The sequence below is a fragment of the Halichoerus grypus genome, chromosome 1 (genome assembly GCF_964656455.1).
Source record: "Halichoerus grypus chromosome 1, mHalGry1.hap1.1, whole genome shotgun sequence".
In the NCBI taxonomy this organism is placed as follows: Eukaryota; Metazoa; Chordata; class Mammalia; order Carnivora; family Phocidae; genus Halichoerus; species Halichoerus grypus.
Genome location: NC_135712.1, coordinates 191,109,143 through 191,132,704, shown reverse-complemented (window position 1 = coordinate 191,132,704; position 23,562 = coordinate 191,109,143). Strand labels below are relative to the sequence as shown.

Sequence of the window (23,562 nt, the reverse complement as noted above, 5' to 3'; positions counted from 1 at the left end):
TGAGGCGAGACGTCAGGTCTCCACCTCTGGCCCTGTGGTTCAGAAGTGGTGGGCACGGCAGGACGGGAAGTCACCCCCCATGCTCCAGAGGACCACGCCTCTGTGCTGTGGCTTTCGGTGTTGACTGAGCTCACAGGCGTGTCTCCCTCTCGTAGCCGTTCGAAGCCTGGATTGCACTGTGGCTTTGGCTCGGTGTCGGTCTGACACGAAGTAGGCCCCAGGGAGAAGGGCCCCTCGAGTGAGAGGCAGCTCAGCGCTGAGTGCAGGCTGGGGTGGTAAGTAGGGCTGGCCGAGGCAGAGTGTGACTTTTATTCTCTGTTCAACCAGGTGAAGGCCCATGGTCCTGGCCTTGAAGGTGGTCTCGTGGGCAAGCCCGCTGAGTTCACCATCGACACCAAAGGAGCAGGCACTGGAGGTCTGGGCCTCACTGTGGAAGGTCCGTGCGAGGCCAAAATTGAATGTTCTGACAATGGTGATGGGACCTGCTCCGTCTCCTACCTGCCCACAAAGCCTGGGGAGTACTTTGTCAACATTCTCTTTGAAGAAGTCCACATACCTGGTTCTCCCTTCAAAGCCGACATTGAAATGCCTTTCGACCCCTCTAAAGTCGTGGCTTCAGGACCAGGTCTCCAGCATGGGAAGGTGGGCGAAGCCGGGCTTCTGAGTGTTGACTGTTCAGAAGCGGGGCCCGGGGCCCTGGGCCTGGAAGCCATCTCAGACTCAGGAGCAAAAGCTGAAGTCTGTATTGAAAACAACAAAGACGGCACCTACGCGGTGACCTACGTGCCCCTGACTGCCGGCATGTACACTCTGACCATGAAGTATGGCGGTGAGCTGGTGCCCCATTTCCCCGCCAGGGTCAAGGTGGAGCCCGCCGTGGACACCAGCAGGGTCAAAGTCTTTGGGCCAGGAATAGAAGGAAAAGGTGGGTTTTAGAAAAAAAAAAGGGGTAGGGGGAGGTTGCAAAATAACGTGGGACTTAGGGGTCACCAGAGACTCAGAGCTGCATACAGATAGGCCCACGGGGGCCAGGTGGGGCATAAGAAAACACGCACCTGTGCTGTTGGTATCAGGAAGGGAGGGACCACAGCAGAGGGGGTGAGCACGTGGCATTTCTGCTGCCGACCCTCGCTTTGTTTCTCCAGGGGGAGCAGGGCCCAGCACTGCTTGCAGATGTTCCTATTTTTCTGGCAAAGCCAGCAATCTTGATTTTTACGTGGAAATTCAAGATCTTTCATAATTGAAAAGGTTTAAAATGTTGTGCTCTTACCATACTTGCTGCAGAGTAGATCTGTCTTTTCCTTTTAACCTGTCCTAGAGCCCCACCTTTGTCCAAATAGTGTGCAAGGAGTCGTGTTGTCACAGGGTGGGGGCTTCCACAGGCCACCCGGGGAAGAAGCAGCTTTTGCAGGGTGGTGGCAGGGGGAGGTGGTCATTAATACTCTTGATTTGGAGAGTCAGAGAAAACAGCCGTCTGCTGTCCCTGAACTTAGACATAATGTACCTAAAGTGCCGAGAACCCTGGTTCCTGGATTTGGTCCGAGGTCCCGGGTGTTGGTGACGTTCTCCTCTGTGTGATTGCTCCGCAGACGTGTTTCGAGAAGCCACCACCGAGTTCACGGTCGATTCACGGCCCCTGACACAGGTCGGGGGCGACCACATCAAAGCCCACATTGCCAACCCCTCAGGGGCCTCTACTGAGTGCTTTGTCACAGACAATGCTGATGGGACCTACCAGGTGGAGTACACGCCCTTCGAGAAAGGTGAGCTGACTTCTTGGACATGACCATCATTCAGAGCTATGCTGGGCCATTTCCTTTGGTGACTGGAGCTCACTCCTGCCCTGTGTGCCTGGCCTGTCTCAGCAGAGGCACGGACAGAGTGACAGGGACATGCGGAAATCTTCCCCAGCAGAGCCACTGCGCGCTCGGTGCCTGACGTGCTGGCCCTGGTGTGTGACATCTGGGCCAGGGTTAGCCTCAGGCTCCTCTGAGCAGCTTATGGCTGATGTCTTGGCATAGTGCCCATTTGTATCTTTTTTTTTTTTTTTTTTTTACATAATTACTTTCTTGAATATTAGCAATTACTTAAAAATTTGATAAATCATGAAAGGATAAAGAAAAAAATAAAAGCACCATATATTCTCATTACCTGGTTATATGATTCCTATAAATATTCTGGTATAGGTATATTCAGTCTCTTTAGGTAGATGCATGTATATTCTATTTCATGAATTTCCTTTTATCTCTTGGCTAATGACTGGAGGAAGTTTTTTCCAAAACAGGATGGTGCATTTAAGATGACTTAACTTGAATACAGACTTAGTGATACTTGCTTGGGGGAGAAGCCTTGCGTGCTGTATATGTGTTGGGGATGGAGGGCTATGTGGCTGCCAGATGAACAGAAAGCATAAATAGCTATATTTTTAAAAAATCAGATCATACCAATATTGTACTATTTCTTTAACCTGCTTGTTTCCAATAACATGGGCCAGTGGATAGGCGTGAGTGCTGGATGAAACTCTGTAGGAGGGACTTATTTCCCACAAGTAGATGACTCCTGTGCAAATATGTTTCTGCTTGTCGTTTTGAACAGGTCTCCACGTAGTGGAGGTGACATACGATGATGTACCCATCCCACATAGTCCCTTCAAAGTGGCTGTAACCGAAGGCTGCCAGCCGTCTCGGGTTCAAGCCCAAGGACCAGGGTTGAAAGAGGCCTTTACCAACAAACCCAATGTCTTCACCGTGGTTACCAGGTGAGCAAGGCCCTGGGATCTGTGTGTTGACTTTAAAAGGAGTAGCCCTGGGTAGTTTGTTTGTTTATTAATTTATTTTCTGCCTTCTTGCATTCTTTTTTCTTTTTTATTCAAATCTAATGAATTAACATCTAGTGTATTATTAGTTTCAGAGGTAGAGATCAGTGACTCACCAGTCTTGTATAGTACCCAGTGCTCATTACATCATATGCCCTCCTTAATGTCCATAACTAGAGGAGTCTTTTTTTTTTTTAAGATTTTATTTATTTGAGAGAGAGAGAGAGCGTGTGCGCACATGAGTGGGGGGAGGGGCAGAGGGAGAAGCAGACTCCCTGCTCAGCGGGGCTGACGGCTTAATGCAGGGCTCAATCCCAGGACCCTGGGATCATGAACCCCAGCCAAAGGCAGACATTTAACCGACTGAGCCACCCTGGCGCCCCTCTAAAGGAGTTCTATGGATATATTCTACATATGTGTCCTAGTCTCCCAACTTCTGAGAGGCTTTTTTTTTTCATGGTATATGAGGCATTTTCTTTTGTAGAGACTTACGCTACAGAGAGAGGCCAAGTATATTCTCAAAAAGTACCAGAAAGCCCTTGGTTATTGTCCTAATGTTGCTGAGCAAACCAGAACTAGATGGCAGCTCCTTAACTAGATAATGCAGAAACATACAGTCCATTTCCTAGTTAAGTGAAATATTAGAAGTCGTCCTACTAGAATTGGTCACAGATGCAATTAGATGTGAAAAACCAGTGAAGGATAAGCATTGGAAAGGGGGGATCAGAGCTGTCTGTATATTACATTGTTGAGAAATTTTCAGTAGTTGAGTCAGATTGGCTAACTGGGATTGTTGATAGAGAGATTTTAAATAATTCTGGCAATAAGCAGACTAGCATGAACCACTAGTACCACTTCCCTCTTTTTTCCACCCTTTCCAGAGGGGCAGGCATTGGTGGGCTCGGCATAACTGTTGAGGGACCGTCAGAGTCGAAGATCAACTGCAGAGACAACAAAGATGGAAGCTGTAGTGCTGAGTACATCCCCTTTGCTCCAGGGGACTATGACGTTAACATCACATATGGAGGAGCCCACATCCCTGGTAAGTGATCCCGCAGAAACGTACCCAAAGAATAACGATTTGGCATGAAAGCAGGTTTCATCTTGCTTACCTCTGAGTGGGAAAGAGAGTCTGAGATTTGCAGTCGGTGCAAAGGGAGAACTTTCCTTATGGCCGTATCTCCAAGAATATCCCAACTTCCAGTAGGACCGGTAACCTGGCAAAACGCATTGGCTTGGCATTTTGACGGGAAATCATTCATGTGTTGGAGGACCCAGTTCTTAATTTAAGGGAAAGCTGATTTTTTTTTTTTTTTTTACAAAGGTGAAAATCTCCACTTTATTCTGTGGTTGGTTCTTCTTCACCTTATACCTGTTTTCTTATTTTCTGCTTTTCATGGACAGTCCTGGTAGCCGAAAGAGACCCACAAAGTCAAATTCTTATTTATTAATTTCTTTTCTAGTTCATGATGTAGTATATACACTTGCTGTAAAGCAGGGTTTGTCAGGTGCCTGGCTGGCTCAGTCAGTGGAGTGCGCAACTCTTGATCTCGGGGTTGCGTGTTTGAGCCCCACATTGGGCGTAGGGATTACATAAAAAAAATCAGATCTTTAAAAAAAACAAAAACAAGGTTTGTCATCCTCAGCACCATTGACATTTTGGGTGGGGTAATTCTTTGTTGTTGTGGGGAGGGGGTTTATCCTGTGCTTTGTAGGGTATTTAGTAGCACTCCACCACCCCTACCCCCCTTCATTTTGGGACAACCAAAAATGTCTCTAGATACTGCCAAGTGTCCACTCGGGGAAAAAAACCACCTCTAGTTGAGAACCACTGCTATATATGATTGGAACAATGAGAAATATGACTTCAGTAACGAAGGGCCCTCCGACTTTCATGCTCCAGGGGGAAGAATCTCCATATTCTGGTTGTGTTTAATGAAACGGTTGCCATTCAGCAGCAGATGACTATGGTATAGTGTGGAGACAAGGACCCCGGGGGCTGGGCGCCTGGGTGGCTCAGATGGTTCAGCGTCTGCCTTCGGCTCGGGTCATGATCCCAGGGGCCTGGGATCGAGCCCTGCATTGGGCTCCCTGCTCGGCGGGGAGCCTGCTTCTACCTCTCCCTCTTCTCCCAACTCCGGCTCTCTCTCACTATCTGTGTCTCTCTCTCAAATAACATAAAATCTTAAAAAAAAAAAAGACCCCGGGGGCCGCCACTGAGTCAGCCTATGCCTGTCTTGGGTATGGTGAGAAAGGGCAGAACCCCACCCCAAGACTCCTGGGGCAGGAAGAGCCTCGGATGGGTCAGGGTTATTCTTGCCCCGAAAGCCGAAAGCCGTAAGCCAGGATAAGACTAAGGGAGAAGGAACAGACTTGAGGAGCTTGCTTTTGGGTTTCTGGATTGATTCCCAAAAGCTGGAGTGTGCATTGACCAAACACTGCTGAATCTGTAGACATTTCCTCCTTATTACATGCACATGTGCACACAGACTCACTCTTCCCCTCACATTGGTCAGAAAGCACAGACATTCAGCTCAAATTAATGCCACTCAGATACTCATTTAAGCCTTAATTTTATGAAGGCTTAGATTTTCTTAGAAGGCTTTCTTTAAGTTTAAGAAAAACTAAATTGGTAAATTTCTTCTCAAACTTGTCTTTGCAGCTGATCATAGATTTTTAAATCCCTGTCAGCACTAGGCAAGGGGAATTCAGCCATGGACAAGACAGTCAAAGCTCTTGTGCTCTGGGAACTTCCTGTCTGGTGTTTATGCAGCTTCTCGTGATTACTGCTACCAAGAAAGAACAGGGCGCAGTGACAGAGGACAGAGCCATGGGTATTGGGGGAGCTTGGCAGTTTCGAAGTGGGAGGGACGGGAGAGGAGAGTGCAGAGAACAGGTGGAAGGCTGTTGTCAGGAGAGATGACGTGGTAGCTCCAAGGAGGCAGGTGCAGTGGAGAAGAGCCTCTCCTGGTCATGGATACAACAACACTGTACCGACTTCAATGGGAAGGTCTGGCTGATGCTTTCAGCTTTGGAAGTTCCCTCGCAGAAGAGGGTGAAGGTTTGGGCCCCCATGGATGACCCAGGAGCATGAAGTAGGTGGCCATCTTTGAGAATTACAATAAAAAGAGACCCATTTGGGGTTTTCTCATCAGAGGTAGATGGTACATCCTTATGTTTCAGATCTCTGTTGCCGCTCAGAGCTTCTTCCAGATCCAGGCCCTTCTCCAGGCAGATGTTTAGTAAAGTGTTGGTTGGTTGTCTTAGTGTTGGGCTTCTTAGTAAGCCAACTCATGAGGCGTTGCTATGAAACATTCAGCAACCTGCTGGCTTCTCATTTGCTTTCATGGGGATTTTCATTGGTTAAACATTAGTCCAGTGTTTCCTGGCCTGGTGCAAACCCCTAGTGGGGTTATTTTTGACCAGGTATGCTGTCCTCCCCACTGTGGCATATTGGTTTCCCCTGGTGGGTCAGCTGTGGTCAGCTGGTGGTGGCTTTTAGATCAACTGGATCCACTGGGAAAAAGTGCATCAGGAAGAAGAGCTGCTGTGGCTGGTTTTCGATGTCTGCCTGGGGCACGAACGGGGCGACAGGGAACGCTTGGTATCTGCCACCGTGGGTCTAAAGTTTTCTTGTTAGTTCTTGGCTGTCCTCATGCTACATGTTCAGACCCCTTCCAGTAGAAGCTCTGACTTGGAGATTGGCCTCAGAGGTAGTCCATCACCATCACCTGCTGACACTGAAATTCTCAACCGTTTCTCTATGAAATGAAGCTCCCTTTTGTTTCCCTAAACCCCAGCCTGGAGGGTGATGTTTGTCTTTGCCAGGGTCAGCCATTTATTTCAGTTAGCTGAAAAATTTGATGCCATTGAAACCCAGCTATCGTTAAAAAAACCAAGGCCTCTGTTCTTTGTGTGATCTTTTAATCTACCACCGTATTCTACAACAGATAAATTTGGGGGGATGCAAAGCAGAAGACACCTGAGTTTGTGTAGCGGTTAGAAGTCGTTGATTTTGCCAGCCTCCTTGGGAGCACAAGGACTCCTGTGCACAGCAGGAGGTGCATGTCACCCCTTGGTGATGGACTTGGTAGCCCAAGGAGGCATGATGCCAGGGACACTGGGGCTCCTGTCTCTGGCTCACCTCTGCGGAGGTCTTACTTAGTCCCCATTGGTGGGGGAATCCCATGAGGGACCCTGGCCCAGCCCTAGTTTTTCTCTTTAGTGCTTCTCTTGCAAATCCTGATCACACAGCATTTTCTGTTTCCTTGGTCTTTTTTTTTTTTTTTTTAAGATTTTATTTATTTATTTGCAAGAGAGGGAGGGAGAAGACACACAGAGGGAGATGGAACAGCAGACCCCCTGCAGAGCAGGGAGCCCACTGCGGGACTTGATCCCAGGACCCTGGGATCATGACCTGAGCTGAAGGCAGATGTTTAACTGGCTGAGCCACCCAGGTGTCCCTGTTTCCTTCGTCTTTAAAACCAGTACCTTCAAAGAGTCAGAGGCCCCCAATGTCACCTGTGGGGTCAGCCATGTGGGAGGACCACAGCTGACAGGGAAAAAGCAAGGCTTCACCCAATGGCCAGGGAACCAAGTAGGCCATTCGTGGTGGGAAGGTGTGGGTTACATTGTAGGGGAAGGACTCCAGGAAGCCCTCAGGAGCCGTTTGTGGAGAGGATATTAGATGTGGGCTAGAAGGCCTCCCTACCTCTGCAGCCCTCTGCACTCCTTCCTTCCACCCCTCAGCGTCCTCCTTTGGCATCTTCAACAGCCTGTCTTCTCCCTCGCCTCCAGGCCTCTGCACGCACCCGTCACTGTGCTTGAAGCCCCTCTCCATCTGCTTCCCTGGGTGCTATCTCCTCACTCTCTGGTCTCAGCTTAGCTGTCCCTGGAAGGTTCCTCTGGCCTCCTGAAGACGAGATTCGTTGCCTTCTAAGTGTTCCACCAATGCTTGTACATGTCCCCAGCATCTGTTACATGTGATGCCATAGCTCCTTGTTTGCCTTACCCTTCTCCCAGCACTGTGGGTTCCTACAGGGCCATTAAGCACTCTGGGCCCAGCACGTGGCAGGCACGATGCCTGCACGTAGTGGGTGCACGTGGGAGCACACACAGCAAGGTGGGAGGCCCTGACTGAGGTCCAAACAGTGGAGGGCCCCTGGGGTGCAGTTCTGGGTGCACACGAGGCAGGTCACCTGTCACTAGGTGAGCCGTGCTTAGAATCCTGTGACTTCTTTTCCAGGTAGTCCCTTCAGAGTTCCCGTGAAGGATGTTGTGGACCCGAGCAAGGTCAAGGTTGCTGGCCCCGGGCTGGGCTCTGGTGTCCGAGCCCGCATCTTACAGTCCTTCACAGTGGACAGCAGCAAGGCTGGCCTGGCCCCTCTGGAAGTGAGGGTCCTGGGCCCACGAGGTGAGTGTGCATCCTGCCTTCCTGCCAGCATTCTCCTGCCCCAGGTGAGGGCAGCCGTGACCTGGCGGGCACTTGACTTTGGAGTTTGGTTGTGAACTTAAAATTGAATTTCCTAAATTACTTTATTGCTCCATATTCTAGCTAAACAGGAGAAGCTCCTGCTTTTATTTATTTTTAAAAGATTTTATTTATATATTTTGAGAGAGAAAGTGCACCCAGGCTCACGTGTGCACATTTGTGAGTGGGGGGAAGGGCAGAGGGAGAGAGAGAACCTCAAGCAGACTCCCTGCTGAGCACGGACCCCGCTGAGGGGCTCATTCTCATGACCCTGAGATTAAGACCTGAGCCGAAATCAAGAGTCGGATGCTTAACCGACTGAGCCACCAAGGCACCCTGAAACTCTTGCTTTTAAAAAGCAGGCAGATCTCTTATTTCTCTAGTGGTCTTTCCCCCATTTAATAATATGGCTCTAAGTGACTTTAAAAATTTTTTTTTTTTTAAAGATTTTATTTATTTATTTGACAGAGAGAGACACAGCGAGAGAGGGAACACAAGCAGGGGGAGTGGGAGAAGCAGGCTTCCTGCGGAGCAGGGAGCCCGATGCGGGACTCGATCCCAGGACCCCGGGATCATGACCTGAGCCGAAGGCAGACGCTTAACAACTGAGCCACGCAGGCGCCCTGACTTTTTAAATTTTTCTTTTTCTTTTTCTTTTTTTTTAGAGAATCTTTTTTTTTTTTTTTTAAGATTTTATTTATTTTTCAACGGAGAGAGAGACAGCGAGAGAGGGAACACAAGCAGGGGGAGTGGGAGAGGGAGAAGCAGGCTTCCCGCTGAGCAGGGAGCCTGATGTGGGGCTCGATCCCAGGACCCTGGGACCATGACCTGAGCTGAAGGCAGACGCTTAACGACTAAGCCACCCAGGCGCCCAAATTTTTATTTTTCTTAAGTAGTGAGATGAAGCAAGTAGTATTTGGGCTCTCACATGTATGTCTAAGCATTGATGAGGTGACTGGGGTTGGTCTGGAATTTGGGTGGGTGATGGGTTTGGAGGTGATAACTCTCTTTGAGGTGCCTTGGTGCCCATGTGGAATACACCCCAAATTTCTGGAAATCACAGATACGCAGCCCATATGACACATGGCTTTGTCATTGTCCCAACTTCCTGGAGGGAGAGGGTCTCTTGGGGATGGCCTTTGTTGACAATTTGGCCTGCCCTGTTGGCAGCCTGGAACTGGGGTTTGGTCTGACTAGCAGGCCATTTTGGGACAAAGCCCTGAAGTGCATTGAAATTTACCTTATTTGGTAGGCAATCACATTTCCTCTTCCGGCATTGAAAATGTGCCATTCTCTCCCTAATTTCTTAAATTATCTGGATGTTTCCCTAGTGATGTGTTCGTGGCTTTACAGAAGTGGCAAATGGGGGCTTCCTTCTTTGAAGAGGAACTTTCTACTTAATGGGGTTCAGCAGGAGGTTATGCCCTTTGAAGCTCAGGGCAGATGTGGTTTGAGGGAAATGAGGTCATGGGGCTGGAATCTGATTCTGCATAGTTACTGAGTTTTAGGACCTGTGTGTGTGTGAGAGAGAGAAAGAGAGAGGGAGGGAGGGAGGGCGGCTTTACTTAGCTATTTACCTCTATTTTATTATTATGGAGGACTCGGAAGTAACCGCCTTTTAATTTTAGCTGATGAGACGGATTCCCAGTCATGGCGCAGCCCCTTGAAAGCCATTTCAGAGTTCTTTAAAGGTGACCCGAAGGGTGACTTTACGGAGACAGGTTTGCAATTTCCTATTGGCTGCTGCTCTAATTTATGTGACCTGAATGCCTCTTGCTGGCCTCACCCCTGAAATTGCCTTGTTCCTGCCTCATCTGCTTTGCTTAATGAGTATGCTGTGCTTTGCTTAACCTATCCTGCAGTTGACCCATCCTTGATGCTCAAGTTCAGAAGCAGGATCTGGAATCTACCAACCCAATGCATGCCTTGATTATGCTTTAACACATTCTTTAACCATCTCCTGCAGGCATCACTTTGAAGAGTCCCCTCCACCCCATGAGATTGGCACCCTCACCTGCCCTGCACCTACACCCAGCCTGCTGGTGCCATAGTGGTCTGTGCTCAACGGTGGCCATAAGTTTGATTGGCCAGCCCATCGGTTAACTTTTGCTGTTCAGAGTTGTAGACTCTTTGGCCCTTCCTCAGCTATAAAGTAAAATTGCCACATCCCAAGCATGCCTCACCAGCTTGAAAGGGGATAGCATGCTTGCAACACGCGTCTTCACACAAGCACGGGCAGTCTCCTTAATTATACTCAAGGGCTGACAGAGTGTACTTTAGCCAACAGAAAGCTAAAGGTGTTTCTTGGGGTCATTTCTGCAACCATGAATTGGGGATCCTGTCTCCTGTGATTTCTCGGGCCTCTGATTATGGGCTGCCTACCTTTATGTTTCTCATCAGTGGAAGACAATAGCTCTTGGGATTGAATGTGCTCCTGTTTCAAACTCAGCCCAGGGTGGAGTGAAGGAGAGTCTAAGCAGTTCCTCAGACCTCTCATTTCTGTTCTCAGGCCTGGTGGAGCCGGTGAACATAGTGGAAAATGGGGATGGCACACATACAGTGACCTACACCCCATCCCAGGAGGGGCCTTACATGGTCTCAGTTAAGTATGCTGATGAAGAGATTCCTCGTAGGTAAGCTCCTGACAAACCAGCCTGAAGCCCACCCCTCTGTGGGATTGACCAGCACTGTCCTGGTGACCTATTTATCCATTCATTTATCCATCTGTCCACCCACCCAGCAATCCACCCACCCACCCATCCATCCATCCATCTACCCATCCACCTACCCATGCATCCACCTTTCCGTCTATCCATCCATCCATCCATCCATCCAACCACCACCCACCCACCCACCCACCCACCCATCCGTCTACCCATCCATCTACCCATCCATTTTCCTCATCAGCAGGTATCAATGAGAACCTGCATGCTATCTGTGCCCAGGTGTTACAACACACTAGCCTTGATATCTGTGGCTGCTCCTCTCTTGGTATCCTGTATCCCCCTACTTTGTTCCTTTTGGCCATCTTTAAAGATGAGCTGAAATGAAGGAGTTGGGAATCTTTGGAGAAACAAGGAATGTGTTAGTTCATCAAAGTCTTCTTTCTGGTGACCTTGCAAGTAGTTCTTTGATTAGGGTGAAGATTTTTACTTTTTTACTCTTTACTTGAAGATTTGGTTGACAGTAGTGTTCCCAGAGGGTATTGGATAGAAGCCTCGTTCCTCATTCATATTAATATGAAATGTTGCATATGCTCTTCCCTCTGTCAGAACAGCTTCCAAAGGGTTCTTTTTTTACACCTTAAGATGAAAAAAATTGACCCATACCCCAATATGTATTTTTTTTATTTTTTTTAAAATTTTTTTAAAGATTTCATTTATTTATTTGACAGAGAGAGACACAGTGAGAGAGGGAACACAAGCAGGGGGAGTGGGTGAGGGAGAAGCAGGCTTCCTGTGGAGCAGAGAGCTCGATGCAGGGCTCGATCCCAGGACCCTGGGATCATGACCTGAGCCGAAGGCAGACACTTAACAACTGAGCCACCCAGGTGCCCCTCTAATATGTATTTTATATAGAGATATACATATAGCTCTAGGTATGTAGAAATATATAAATTACATTTATGTATTACTTTGCTAATAGGTAGTTCACCATCTAAAGCGTACTAAAAATAGAAAAGAAGAGGATAAGATATTAATTTTATTATTCCAACATTGTTTCCTAATTCCAATATTCCGTTCCCATCTTGGTGACCATTTTCTTAGCCTAACAAAAGTAAGTTAACTGTGTCTCCCAAACCAAGTTGGGGATTAGTGTGTATCCCATGGAATACACTCAGGGAAAGCGTATGATGTTTACGTGGTTGTAAATTTCTGCTAGATTTAAGGTATGTAAGGCACTCGCTGTCTTGTCTGCTATAGAAATCCGCCCTCTCTGAGCCCAGTCTCTTTGTGTAAGGGAGATCAGATGTAGCTGGGTTGACGGTATCGACACTGTGTATGTGTCTTTCAAGTCCCTTCAAGGTCAAGGTCCTTCCCACATACGATGCCAGCAAAGTGACTGCCAGTGGCCCCGGCCTCAGTTCCTATGGTGTGCCTGCCAGTCTGCCCGTGGAGTTTGCAATAGATGCCAGAGATGCTGGGGAAGGCCTGCTTGCTGTTCAGATCACGGTAACTTTGAGTTTTTTTCTTGAGTCAAATATGATTAATGAAGACCTAACTTCCTGGCCAGGGATAAGAACAAGGTTTTAATAACCAATTTCTGGCCTGATGCAAATGTTTGACGGATTTTTTTCCCACCAGAGAGTCGGTAATTGTGCAAGAGAACAGACACGCTTGCCTGAGTGAGAGGTCTGAAGGTGTAGCTCCAAGTACCGCGTTTGGATGAATCTCATGTACTTTGATCTCTATTCTATCCATTCCTCTGCTTTTGTTTTAAAATGTTTTAAATTCCTCATCAGATTAGTTAAGACTAGGTTGCGCTGCATATCACAACAGCCCCTCAAATAAGACTGGCTCCGACACATGGGATTATTCTCTCTGGTTAAGGAAGCCCAGAGGCGAGCCGCCTGGGTGCTGTGTGGCTCTGCAGGGAAGCCAGCTCCATCTGTCTGCTCCTTGGTCCTGGCATGTGGCTTCTGTCCTGAGGTCTCCTCATGGACCATGAGCAGATGCACCTGGCAGGCCACAAGGAGGAGGAAAGGCGGAAGGGGAAAGGGGGACCTTCAGCTCAATCAGCAATCTCAAGCCGCTCTGTGTGACTCCCACTTCCGTCTCCTTTACTGGAACTTTGTCACAAGTCCCATGGCCATACCTAGCGGCAGAGTTTGCTAGCAAGTGGGAGCAGTGCACCCAGCCAACAATTGGGAGCCTTTTGCTAAAGAGAAGAGGGAGAGTGGATGTGGTGATGCAGGACCAGGAACCTCAGCCCCCTCATCTCCCTGCATTTCATTGGGTCCGGAGCTGAATCAGCTCTTGTTCACTTGACCGTAAAATTCCTAAAAATTGACCATGTCCATATGGTGTGACCTTCTCCCCTTCCTGCCTCCCCCCCAAAAAAGATGATAATTAAGATTATATTAAGCCATTAATTCTGTCTTCTGAATAGAGGCACCAGTTAATAAGCAAAATGTGTCTCGGTTTCCCATGACTGGTTTCTACATCTTGATGACAACATCCTAAATAGCATTTCTCTGTGATTCACAGGACCAAGAGGGAAAACCCAAAAGAGCCATTGTCCACGACAATGAGGATGGCACGTACGCCGTCACCTACATCCCTGACAAGACTGGACGCTATATGATTGGGGTCACCTACGGGGGGGATGACATCCCATTGTCCCCCTACCGCATCCGGGCCACACAGACGGGAGATGCCAGCAAGTGCCTGGCCACCGGTGAGTGTGGGCTTTGGGGTCAGAAAGCCAGGGGCTAGCCCTTCTCTGCCACTCAGTGGCTGTGTGATGATTAGGGCAAGTTGCTCAACCACTCTGAGCTTCAGTCATACTTAGATGGAAGATCTTTCTGAGAACATTTGAATTCAAGAAACTCTTCTCAGGATCAGAGACTGTTTCACAGGGTTATTGCAAAGATTAGATGAGGTCAGGCATGAGAAATGCTTAGCACAGTGCCAGGCACAGGGAAGCTATTATTATGTTACTTTTGAAGTGGCTGCCTTTGTTAAGGTCTCCACTGTGGTGGTAGCTCCCATGAAAAGCTGCAAATGTATGCCTTTCCTGAGTAGATGGTTTAATTACTCAAGATTTTATTGAAGAGCATTTCAGGTCAACATTAGAGAAACGCATTCAAGGATCTAGGTTTTTCCTTAGTACTCGAGACTATGCCTACATCTCTCAGAATATCTCCAGAAATATTTGAACATCACACTTCCTTCAGTTTCTGAGACACGACTAAGCCCATCACGGGCCCATCCGTTTCTAAGAACAGCTCTTGTTATTCTGATGCTATTCTAGCAGATGCCAAAACATGAATCCCCATCTCTGAGATGAAACAGATTTGTTTCTCTTTAAATTAAACATAGGTCCACCCTGGATGTGTTCTATTTCTCATATCTTGTTCTGAATGGAGGAAAAACTTTTGGCTTTCAGAGCAAGTTGTAAATTGCTCAGCTTGGCAGTTTGGGGCTCAAACATTGAGAAATTTTGAACCACCGGCCAATCCGATCCACCACCTCCTAGGTCTGTGCTATCTGCCAGGAACAATTAAATTGCCTTTACTAACCTGCAGGCATGATAATACCAGGCAGGGACTTACTCCTTGCTCTCCAGGCCCTATTCCCTCTCTTGCTGGGGCAGAATGCTGAGCAGGATACTCTCTCAGCCTGGGGGCTCCTGGAGGCCACAGTTCTCTGTCTGTCCTTCAGAAGGGCCTTCCACAGGCTGGCCCCAGGCTTCCTTCTACTACTCCCACTCTGAACAGCATGTTCTTAGCATTCCCTATTGCTTCTACACACTTTGCTCTTTTTTTTTGTTTGTTTTTTTGCCAATGTGCTTTTGGTTCACTTGTCTGCACTCCCTGATGTGTGGATCCTGTGTAAAGGGTGCCCCCAGTCAGACAGACTGGTCAGGGTTCAGGGACAGAGGTGGTAAGTCTCCCCTAGCCAACCGTACCTGTGCTTCAGAATTCAGCCATTCCCCTTTTCTCAAAAAGCCCTCCATCAAGGTGGCAATGCTGGGATACAAATTCCTAGAACTTCCTTCATGGAGCTGTTCTACGAGACACTTCTCTGAAGCACGGCTGATGATTTTCTCTGTACCTGAGTGTTCCCACAGCACATCGAGCTGTTGTTCTTGGTGCCCGGCCTGCCTGTTAGATTATGAACATGTCCACAGCAGAGACTGTGTTTGGTTCACTGTTGTGTGTACCTGGCCCTCAAGGAAATGCCCACTGTGTGTTTGCTTAGGGAAGTTGACCATCATCGTCAGACCCTTGAATGCCGGCAAGCGGGGTCCGACACGTGGTTGACACTCGGAGCTTGTTTCCTAAGTAAGGGACGGAGCACCCCCGGGAGCAGCACTTTCCCCCGGGGATCTCTGGGACCGCCATGTGTGTGGCGTTTGTCGGAGGTCTGGCGTTGACAGATGCAGACCGCACCAGCGTGTGCTTCGTGCTGGGGCCCCCGGGGCGGTTGTCCGAGGCTGGAGCTTCCATTCTCTTCTCCTGAACTTGTTCTCCAGGTCCTGGAATTGCCTCCACCGTGAAAACCGGCGAGGAAGTGGGCTTTGTGGTGGATGCCAAGACTGCTGGGAAAGGGAAGGTGACCTGCACGGTTCTGACCCCCGACGGCACTGAGGCTGAGGCCGACGTCATCGAGAATGAGGATGGCACCTACGACATCTTCTACACGGCCGCCAAGCCAGGCACCTATGTCATCTACGTGCGCTTTGGCGGCGTCGATATTCCCAACAGCCCCTTCACGGTCATGGTAAGGAAAAGTCCTTCCCTAGAGCGCTCTGGTATGACAGAAACCGTACAGCTGCCATCTGTTAAATCCTGGCTAGAACATCCCCTCCCACTTTTTTTTTTTTCCTTTAAAAATTTTTTCTTAAGCAGTCATGACCTTGTAGAGTGCTAGAGTAATCTCTAGAAATCCAGAGACTCTTGGCTGTTAGTGTTTTTAAGGAATCTTACTGGCCATCGAAGTATCCGTCAGGCTAAGGGTCTTAAGCAATGTCCTGGCCAAAGCCCAGTTCAGAAAGATACACTTGGACCAAAAAGTGTGTGTAAGTAAGACACACGTTTTTTATTCTTCTAGCTCTTCCTCCTTCCTCATCTCCACGGCCTGTAGGAGAGAGGTTCCTGATGCTGTTATGTCTGGAGACTTGACCCATATCCCAGGACACAAAGTGCCTCCAGTTTTGTTTTGGAAAGATTCAGATTTTGCATAGGCCTAGGGAATGGCATGTCTTTTGAATAGGAACACCTAGAAGAAAGGGACACCACTATGGGCCAGAATGGTGAGGCTCCTTAGTTTTCAACAAGTGACTCTTGGACCCTCGTCTGATTATGAAGGTTCTTCAATCAGGACAAAATTAGAAACCTCATTTGACCCTTAAAACCAAGCATTGTTGGCCCTTTTGCAGGTGGTGTGTAGGAACAAGGCTCAGACTCAAGGTCACGGAGCCCAGCGTGCCTGCTCTGGACAGCCACCGAGTGCCTCTTACCCGGCGTCCTTTGATGCCATGGGCAGCAGCTGTGCTTGACCACAAAGTCCTTAGGCCTCAGTGACCTAGCCCCATGCACAGCCTGCGAAGCCCCTCTAATGTTTGCACTTTATGCAGCAACAGAGAAGGGACTCCCTCCCAAACAGAAGGCGGTGCCTCCCTTCTAAACGGTCTGGTCTGTCATCGGCTGTAGCTTTTTTCCCTTTCCATAGATGTTTGTTTATCTATAAACATTATGCCAGAGATCTGGAGGCTCTTTTTTATCTCAAGGATGTAAGCGCCTGTCGACTTTGACACTGTTCATTTGGGAGTGTTTTTCTCCTTCAGGGCAGAAAGAAATGCAGCTAGAGAGTTTCTGTCGTTCTTATTTACCGAGTCGGGTCCCAGTTGTCGTTTTAAGAATCTGTTTTAGTCTGTAGCGGGTTTTATCGGGTTGATTGAAATAGGGCAGCATGGAAGAGCAGCTCCTGGGCAGAGGTCATGGCCTTGCTGGTGCAGCGAGCTGAGGATGGGTTAGGCGCGGCCAAGTGAGAAAAGTCAGTGTGGAAATTCGAGGGTCATTTTAGCTGCTGAGTCAGGGACCTGAAGTGGGTGCCACCAGACTCACTGGGAATAAATGTCCCCTCAGCCCTGGATTACTAGGATACATTGTGCAGATACCCTAACCACTACTGAAGGCAGAAAGGGGGGGTGGTCACCCATAGTACCTGGCTTGGGTCTTTATTCTCCCATTCCAAGCTCTCTCCAGTCTTACGTAGGTGGACTTTGTCTGCATGTGGATTCCTTGCCTCCCTCTACAGACTTGTGGCCCCAAGTCTCCAGAGCTCATGTCTCAAGGAGCCCCAGCAGGCTGATTCAGCTTAATAGATCATTCAGTCACGGGTCTAGCAATGTATCTGCTCATCCCCATTGAGAAGTCCTGGATCAAAGGCCATAGCGTGGCCGTTGAAAGATCTTCCTCCCAACCAGTTTGTCCCTGCATAGCACCACTGTGAGAGAGCCCTAGGAGGCGGACATAGGGCTGTTCCAAAGGGTGAAGCTCACAAAGCTGCCTTTCTATGTGAAGCCCCCTTTCTGCAGATGCTAAAATACACAAAAAGGAGTAAAGCAGGCATGTTGGCCTTCCTCCAAGCGGGGAGGGCCTTCCAGTTCTTGTTGATTATGGTAGAAGAGGGGGATCCCTCCCTTACCAGGTTGATCAGATCAGGAACATGAAGTCTGTGGTTTTTAAGAAAATGAATTTATAAAGACTTTTAAAACATTAATACCAGAGACACTCATCAAATAACAGGAGACCACTTTCCCAGTTCCGTGCCGCAGGAGGGACTGGCGTTCCTTTTGCCCTGTTGGCACAACAAACTCATCAGTTTTGTGCATGGGATTGAGTCCTACCCAGTGCTTTGTGACTCGTCTCGGTCCCTCCGTGTGTCATAGGTACCCTTCCCCATTCATTCATCAGACTTGGTAGCTTTTCCAAGCGTACAGGTTTGCATAATTAACGGACTCCCAGGCAGATGGACATTTTAGGCACCTCCAAGTTCTCATGACCACAAACGGCCAGAGTAAAATCCCCTGCACGTATCACTTAGCTGTAGACACTCTGGCTAGCATTTCTATAGGCCCGCTTCCTGGAAGTGGGGTTGCAGGTTCAAAGGGCATGTGGATTTGACATTTGAAGGAAGGATGCCAACTCGCTCTCCACAAGAGGGGGAAGAGTGAGTGGCTCCCTGCGGTACGAGATGGAGCAGATGGGGAGGAAGGGGCCCTCAGGTTGTAGGACCTACTGAAGTGGCAGCGTCCCTTCCATGTGATTCCCAACTAATCTCCATTTGCCACCGACCAGGCCACGGATGGGGAAGTCGAGGCTGTGGAGGAGGCACCGGTAAATGCATGTTCCCCCGGATTCAGGCCCTGGGTACACTTTTTTTTTTTTTTTTTTCCTTTTGGCATTTCTGTGTTTACTCAGCCTTCATTTCAGAAAAGCTACAGCCTGCTTTCTGGGGATTGCTTAAGCCCCCTGGGTGTCCTGGTCATTGGTTTGCCCCCCACTGATCAGTCCGTCACAGTGATCCCCGCTTCCTCTGTAATGAGAGCCACCCGTGTCATCGTATGCGCTCCACGAATCTCCAGCCGTCATGTTGTGATCACGCTCAGTGTTGTTTGTCCCCGCGGTTCAGAGAAACACGGACTGTCCTCAGCCCTCCTGCTGACACTCTCAGCTGCCCCTTGCACACTTGGTTTCTGTTCGGGGGGAAAGCCACCCGCTGCTACTTTCTGCCACTTAAAACGCACCTTCTTTTCCAGGCCACAAGCAACTAAACCTTTCCAGGTGGAGCCTCTTGGGACTCACAGACATTGCTCTCTCTCACTTTTCCACTTTCCCATGAGCACCGCTGGGAATTCTGCAAGCGAAGTGCCTAGTGATTGTTAGCAATTGGTCAGCGTGACTTCTTCAGTCCTTCAGGTTCTGCGCCGGCCCTGGGGCCAGTTAGACAGAGGCCGTCCTGCGTGGATGGCAGCCACATCCCCAGATCCCAGCGGCACTAGCTTGCAGAATTCCCAGCTGCTCTGCCCTCTGTTGTTCTTCGGCCCACACCGTTGTCCGCTTTACCCAGTTATGACTCCTTCCTGTTTTTAGGTGACCGAAGAGGCCTATGTCCCCGTGAGTGACATGAACGGCCTGGGGTTCAAGCCTTTCGACTTGGTCATTCCGTTTGCGGTCAGGAAAGGGGAAATCACCGGTAAGCACATTCTTGGAAGCTGCCTTGTTCTCCCTGGATTGCCCCAGCTTTCTAGAACGGGGCCTGGGAGGTGGTTGCACCTGTGCCCGACCCCTGGCATCCATGAGCCCCTGAGATTGCAGAATGTTCACTGTATATATGTGTGTCTCTGAAGGGGGTGGTTCATTTATGACTTGTGTTACATTCTGTCCAGGTTAAGGCCGGGGATTCCCTCCAGGTTAAGGACTGCTCTATTTAGATAGCTCTTGACTGTCAGGTTCCTGTCCCTCCTTTTTTCCTGCCTTGTCTTATTCTTGCACCTTTCCAGAGGTGACATTCACACTGAAGTCTCTTGTACAAGAGTTCCTTTTTCCTCCAGCCTCCTTTTAATGCCCGTATCTCTTTGAGCTGACACTCTGCTAATGCTGCTGGCTCATGGTCTTTTCTAGTCTAGTTTGAGCTTCTCACTTGTCAGTACAAAAGTAGAAAACTTTTTACTTGAGTTGCCTGCTGCATTTTGTGGAAGAAAAAGGGAACAAAATAAAGGCAAACATATCTCTGTTTTCCTGTTGTGGGTCTTGGATGCTTCAGGCAGCAGTGAGTGCCCTTGGATCTGAAGGCCACCTGCGCCTTTGCACTCAGCTTCTCCCGGGGAAGTCCCTGGGGGGGCTCATCGCCCTGTCTCCCTGTGCTCCAACAGGAGAGGTCCACATGCCTTCTGGGAAGACAGCCACACCTGAGATTGTGGACAACAAGGACGGCACGGTCACAGTCAGATATGCCCCCACTGAGGTCGGGCTGCATGAGATGCACATCAAGTACATGGGCAGCCACATCCCTGGTGAGTGAGGCTCCGCACCCGGGGCAGCACGCCCCACAGGACAGCAGGATTCGGGCCTGAACATCTGGGAGGTTTGCACAGATGTTCAGTCAGCTGCTGTGTGGGAAACTGTTCTCAGTGGCAGGATCAGAAAGGCAGTGTGGGTGTCCCTGTGAAACCAAACAGCCTGTGACCCCAGCAGATCCAGCTACTTTTCAGAAGGGATGATGCAGCTAAGCGTCCTGGGTCATAGTTCAGGCCCTTAGGTCCATGATTGTTTGTCTTTGTCACTATGCTGAGCATGGCCAAAGGGGGCACTGGGAGAGAAATGTGAGGCGCATTGAGGAACTTTCCAGCCTGGCCTGCAGAGCCCTGTGTGGTGTGGGGTTTTGGGGTGGGAGGAGAGGACAAGCCGCCTTACGTTCACACTGCCCTTGGCAAGGAAATTCAGCTCAGATTTCATGTCCGTCAACCAGCACAGTGTTATTCGTGTTTTTTTTTTTTTTTAATGTTCAAATAGTTCTGTTTTTTAATTTAATATATTGAGTAGGCAACATATCCACATAAAACGATATGGGGAAAGGCTTCCTTCTGCCCATTTCACCCACCTGACCTCTCCGTGAACTTGACTGCTGTTAACTTTTTATGTTGGATTTCAGAATATTTTTAAGACTCTACAAACAAATGGGAAATACAGATTCTTAAGCCCTTTCCCATTCTTACATTAATATTAGCACACGCTGCACATCGTTCTGAGCTCGTCCATTTCAGTCTAACGGTGTGCATGTCCGAATGATAGAGTGTGTTCGTGGTGTTGCACTGTTTGGGTGAACGTGGTACATTTGACCATTTCCCCCATTGGAGGGCATTGAGGGTCTCCCCTACGTTTTGCTGTCATTAGTCAGGCTGCAGTGAATAATAGCCTTTATATCCATCATGTCACACTCCCGAAGGTATAGCTGTGAGATTTCATTCTCAAGGAGGGTCGTGCGGCCGACTGATAGGATCTTGCCAAATTGCCTTTCAGTGGGGCTCCCCTAGTTCACATGCCCACCAGCAAGGTAGATGAGCACCTGCTTTTCTACCAGTTTTTGGATCTTCGCAAGACAGTTAAAAAAAAAAAAAAAAAAACCAAAAAACAGTATCTCAGTGTTTGTTTGTATTTCTCTTGTGAATGAGATTGAGCAACTTTCTGTATGTTTAAGGACTATTTGTATTTCTTTTTCTGTGAACTGAGCACTTGGCCGGGTTTTTCTATTGGGTTATTGGCCTTTGTCATATCAGTTTCTGAGAGCAAATTAAATATTGGAGAGATTAGCCCTTTGTGATAGAAGTTGCAAATATCTCTCCCAGTTTGACGTTTGCTGTAGTTTATGCATATATGTGTGCATAATATTTGTTTAAAGCAAAAATATATTATTTGCTTTTATCTAAATATTCTAAAGATGCAGATACAGAGAAAGTAAAAAAACGTCTTTCTCCTCTTTCTTGTTTACTTCCAGTCCTGGGGTGTGTGTCTTCTCAGATGTTTCTCTCTGTGCCTATAAGACATGCATATAATTTTGTTCTGTGTTTTTTTTTCTTCAGAGAAATGAGATAATGGTATTAATATTATATAGCAACTTGTTTTTTTCTCTTTTTAATGTGAAACATTTTGAATAATCTCTGAAGTTAATACACAAAGATCTCCCTCATTTTTTTTTTTTTTTTTGAGACAGCGCATGTGCCTGCGTGCATGCAAGCAAGGGGGGGAGGGGCGGGGGGAGAGGGAGAGAGAGAATCTCAAGCAGGCTCCACACTCAACGTGGAGCCGAACACAGGGCTCGATCTCCCGACCCTGAGATCATGACCTGAGCTGAAATCAAGAGTCAAACACTTTGACTGAGCCACCTGGGCGCCCCCTCCCTCATTATTTTTAATGACCTGCCAGTAGACCAATGTTTAGTTAACTGGCCCCCTATTGTCAGACACTGGATCTGAGCACTCTGGAAATGGAAGTCCTTGCACAGGGCTGGGGAGAAAGGACCACTGTGGGATAGATGACTAGGGGCCTTCAGAAGGCGCTACATTTTGAAAGGCGCAGCAAATGGCTTTCCTAAAAGACCTCTCCAGTTGTGTTCTGTCCAGTAGTGAGTCATTTCTCCACATGGTCAGCTGTTTCCTCCCTTATTGGTCAAGTTGAGCTGCGCAATCCTGCTTGAGCCCCCTTCTAATCTGGAGCAACCCTTGGGATTGTTTTTCTTGTGCACCGCGAATAGACCCCTTGGGTATCCCAGCATGGTCAGCTCTCCTGGAATCTCCTTTCAGTTTCTGCCCCTGCATAGGAGACACTGCCCTTGCCTGCTGTTAGGGGAATGTTAAAGACACCAGGTGTCCAAGGGATGCATTCCCCGCTCAATGAATCCCCCCTCGATTTTGTGTTCTTTGCCAACTCAGAAAGCCCGCTCCAGTTCTATGTGAACTACCCGAACAGCGGGAGCGTTTCTGCATACGGTCCAGGCCTGGTGTACGGAGTGGCCAACAAAGTGGCCACCTTCACCATCGTCACCGAGGATGCAGGAGAAGGTACCGTGTGGTTTATGTGGGTTTTGCGCTTCGGGCCGTCCGTTTGGAGAGTTGAGTGGACACAGTTCCAGGGCAGCTTTTAAAAATAAGACTGCTAAATGGTAGCATTTGTCTTCTCTTTTCTCATAAATCTCTTTGTAGAGCTGCTCTGTCTCCACCCAAAGCAGAACTTTTGAACTCCTTTGTGTTCTGATTGAAATCAGGTCGATGCTATGAGATGTTTTATGTGACTTGCCTGAAACTTAAGCATGTTTTTTGGTAGATGATGTTTTTGCTTTTGTTCTTTTTTGCACGTGTACATATATCTAGAAGACTACATGAGTTACTGCCAATTCCAGATAAAGCTCTATGCCTATGCCCCTTGTCACCACGGAGACTTCTAAGTTTGTGGTCCTTTTTTAAAAGATTTTATTTATTTATTTTTAAAGATTTTATTTATTTATTTGACAGAGAGAGGCACAGTGAGAGAGGGAACACAAGCAGGGGGAGTGGGAGAGGGAGAAGCAGGCTTCCCGCTGAGCAGGGAGCCCGATGTGGGGCTCGATCCCAGGACCCTAAGATCATGACCTGAGCCCAAGGCAGACACTTGACGACTGAGCCACCCAGGTGCCCCGAGGAAACACTCTCTCTCTAAAGGCTCTCCCGCCTTCCTCCCATCCACAGGTGGCCTAGACTTGGCTATTGAGGGACCCTCCAAGGCTGAAATCAGCTGCATCGACAACAAAGATGGGACGTGCACAGTGACCTATTTGCCCACCCTGCCAGGCGACTACAGCATTCTGGTCAAGTACAACGACAAGCACATCCCTGGCAGCCCCTTCACAGCCAAGATCACAGGTAGGGTTACCTGGCTTGTTTGCGGGGGGAGGTATGGCTGCCCCGACAGCCTCTCTCCCCATTAAACCAGCGGCAGTAGGCTAGGCATCTAAGTGTAGGTTTCACGCAGACTCCTTGGGGAGAAATTGGGGTGCAAAGTCAACTATGGGCT

General features: G+C 48.5%; 1 protein-coding gene across 6 annotated transcripts in view; it reads left to right on the top strand.

Moving 5' to 3' along the window:
• FLNB (filamin B) overlaps window positions 1-23,562 on the top strand; it is a 140,134-nt gene that overhangs the window by 94,842 nt on the left and 21,730 nt on the right. Inside the window, exons 21-35 of one of the 6 annotated variants that reach the window (XM_078076778.1) lie at window positions 328-925; window positions 1,590-1,763; window positions 2,596-2,758; window positions 3,697-3,857; window positions 8,061-8,228; window positions 9,914-10,006; window positions 10,795-10,918; window positions 12,301-12,457; window positions 13,493-13,682; window positions 15,483-15,730; window positions 18,313-18,351; window positions 19,108-19,210; window positions 19,890-20,030; window positions 22,446-22,574; window positions 23,238-23,411. In XM_078076778.1, the coding sequence (XP_077932904.1) occupies window positions 328-925; window positions 1,590-1,763; window positions 2,596-2,758; window positions 3,697-3,857; window positions 8,061-8,228; window positions 9,914-10,006; window positions 10,795-10,918; window positions 12,301-12,457; window positions 13,493-13,682; window positions 15,483-15,730; window positions 18,313-18,351; window positions 19,108-19,210; window positions 19,890-20,030; window positions 22,446-22,574; window positions 23,238-23,411 (2,662 nt within the window). Of the gene's footprint in view, window positions 1-327; window positions 926-1,589; window positions 1,764-2,595; window positions 2,759-3,696; window positions 3,858-8,060; window positions 8,229-9,913; window positions 10,007-10,794; window positions 10,919-12,300; window positions 12,458-13,492; window positions 13,683-15,482; window positions 15,731-18,312; window positions 18,385-19,107; window positions 19,211-19,889; window positions 20,031-22,445; window positions 22,575-23,237; window positions 23,412-23,562 lie in introns of all 6 variants that reach the window. The other 5 variants (XM_078076771.1, XM_078076798.1, XM_078076794.1 and 2 more) reach the window with 5 other exon arrangements.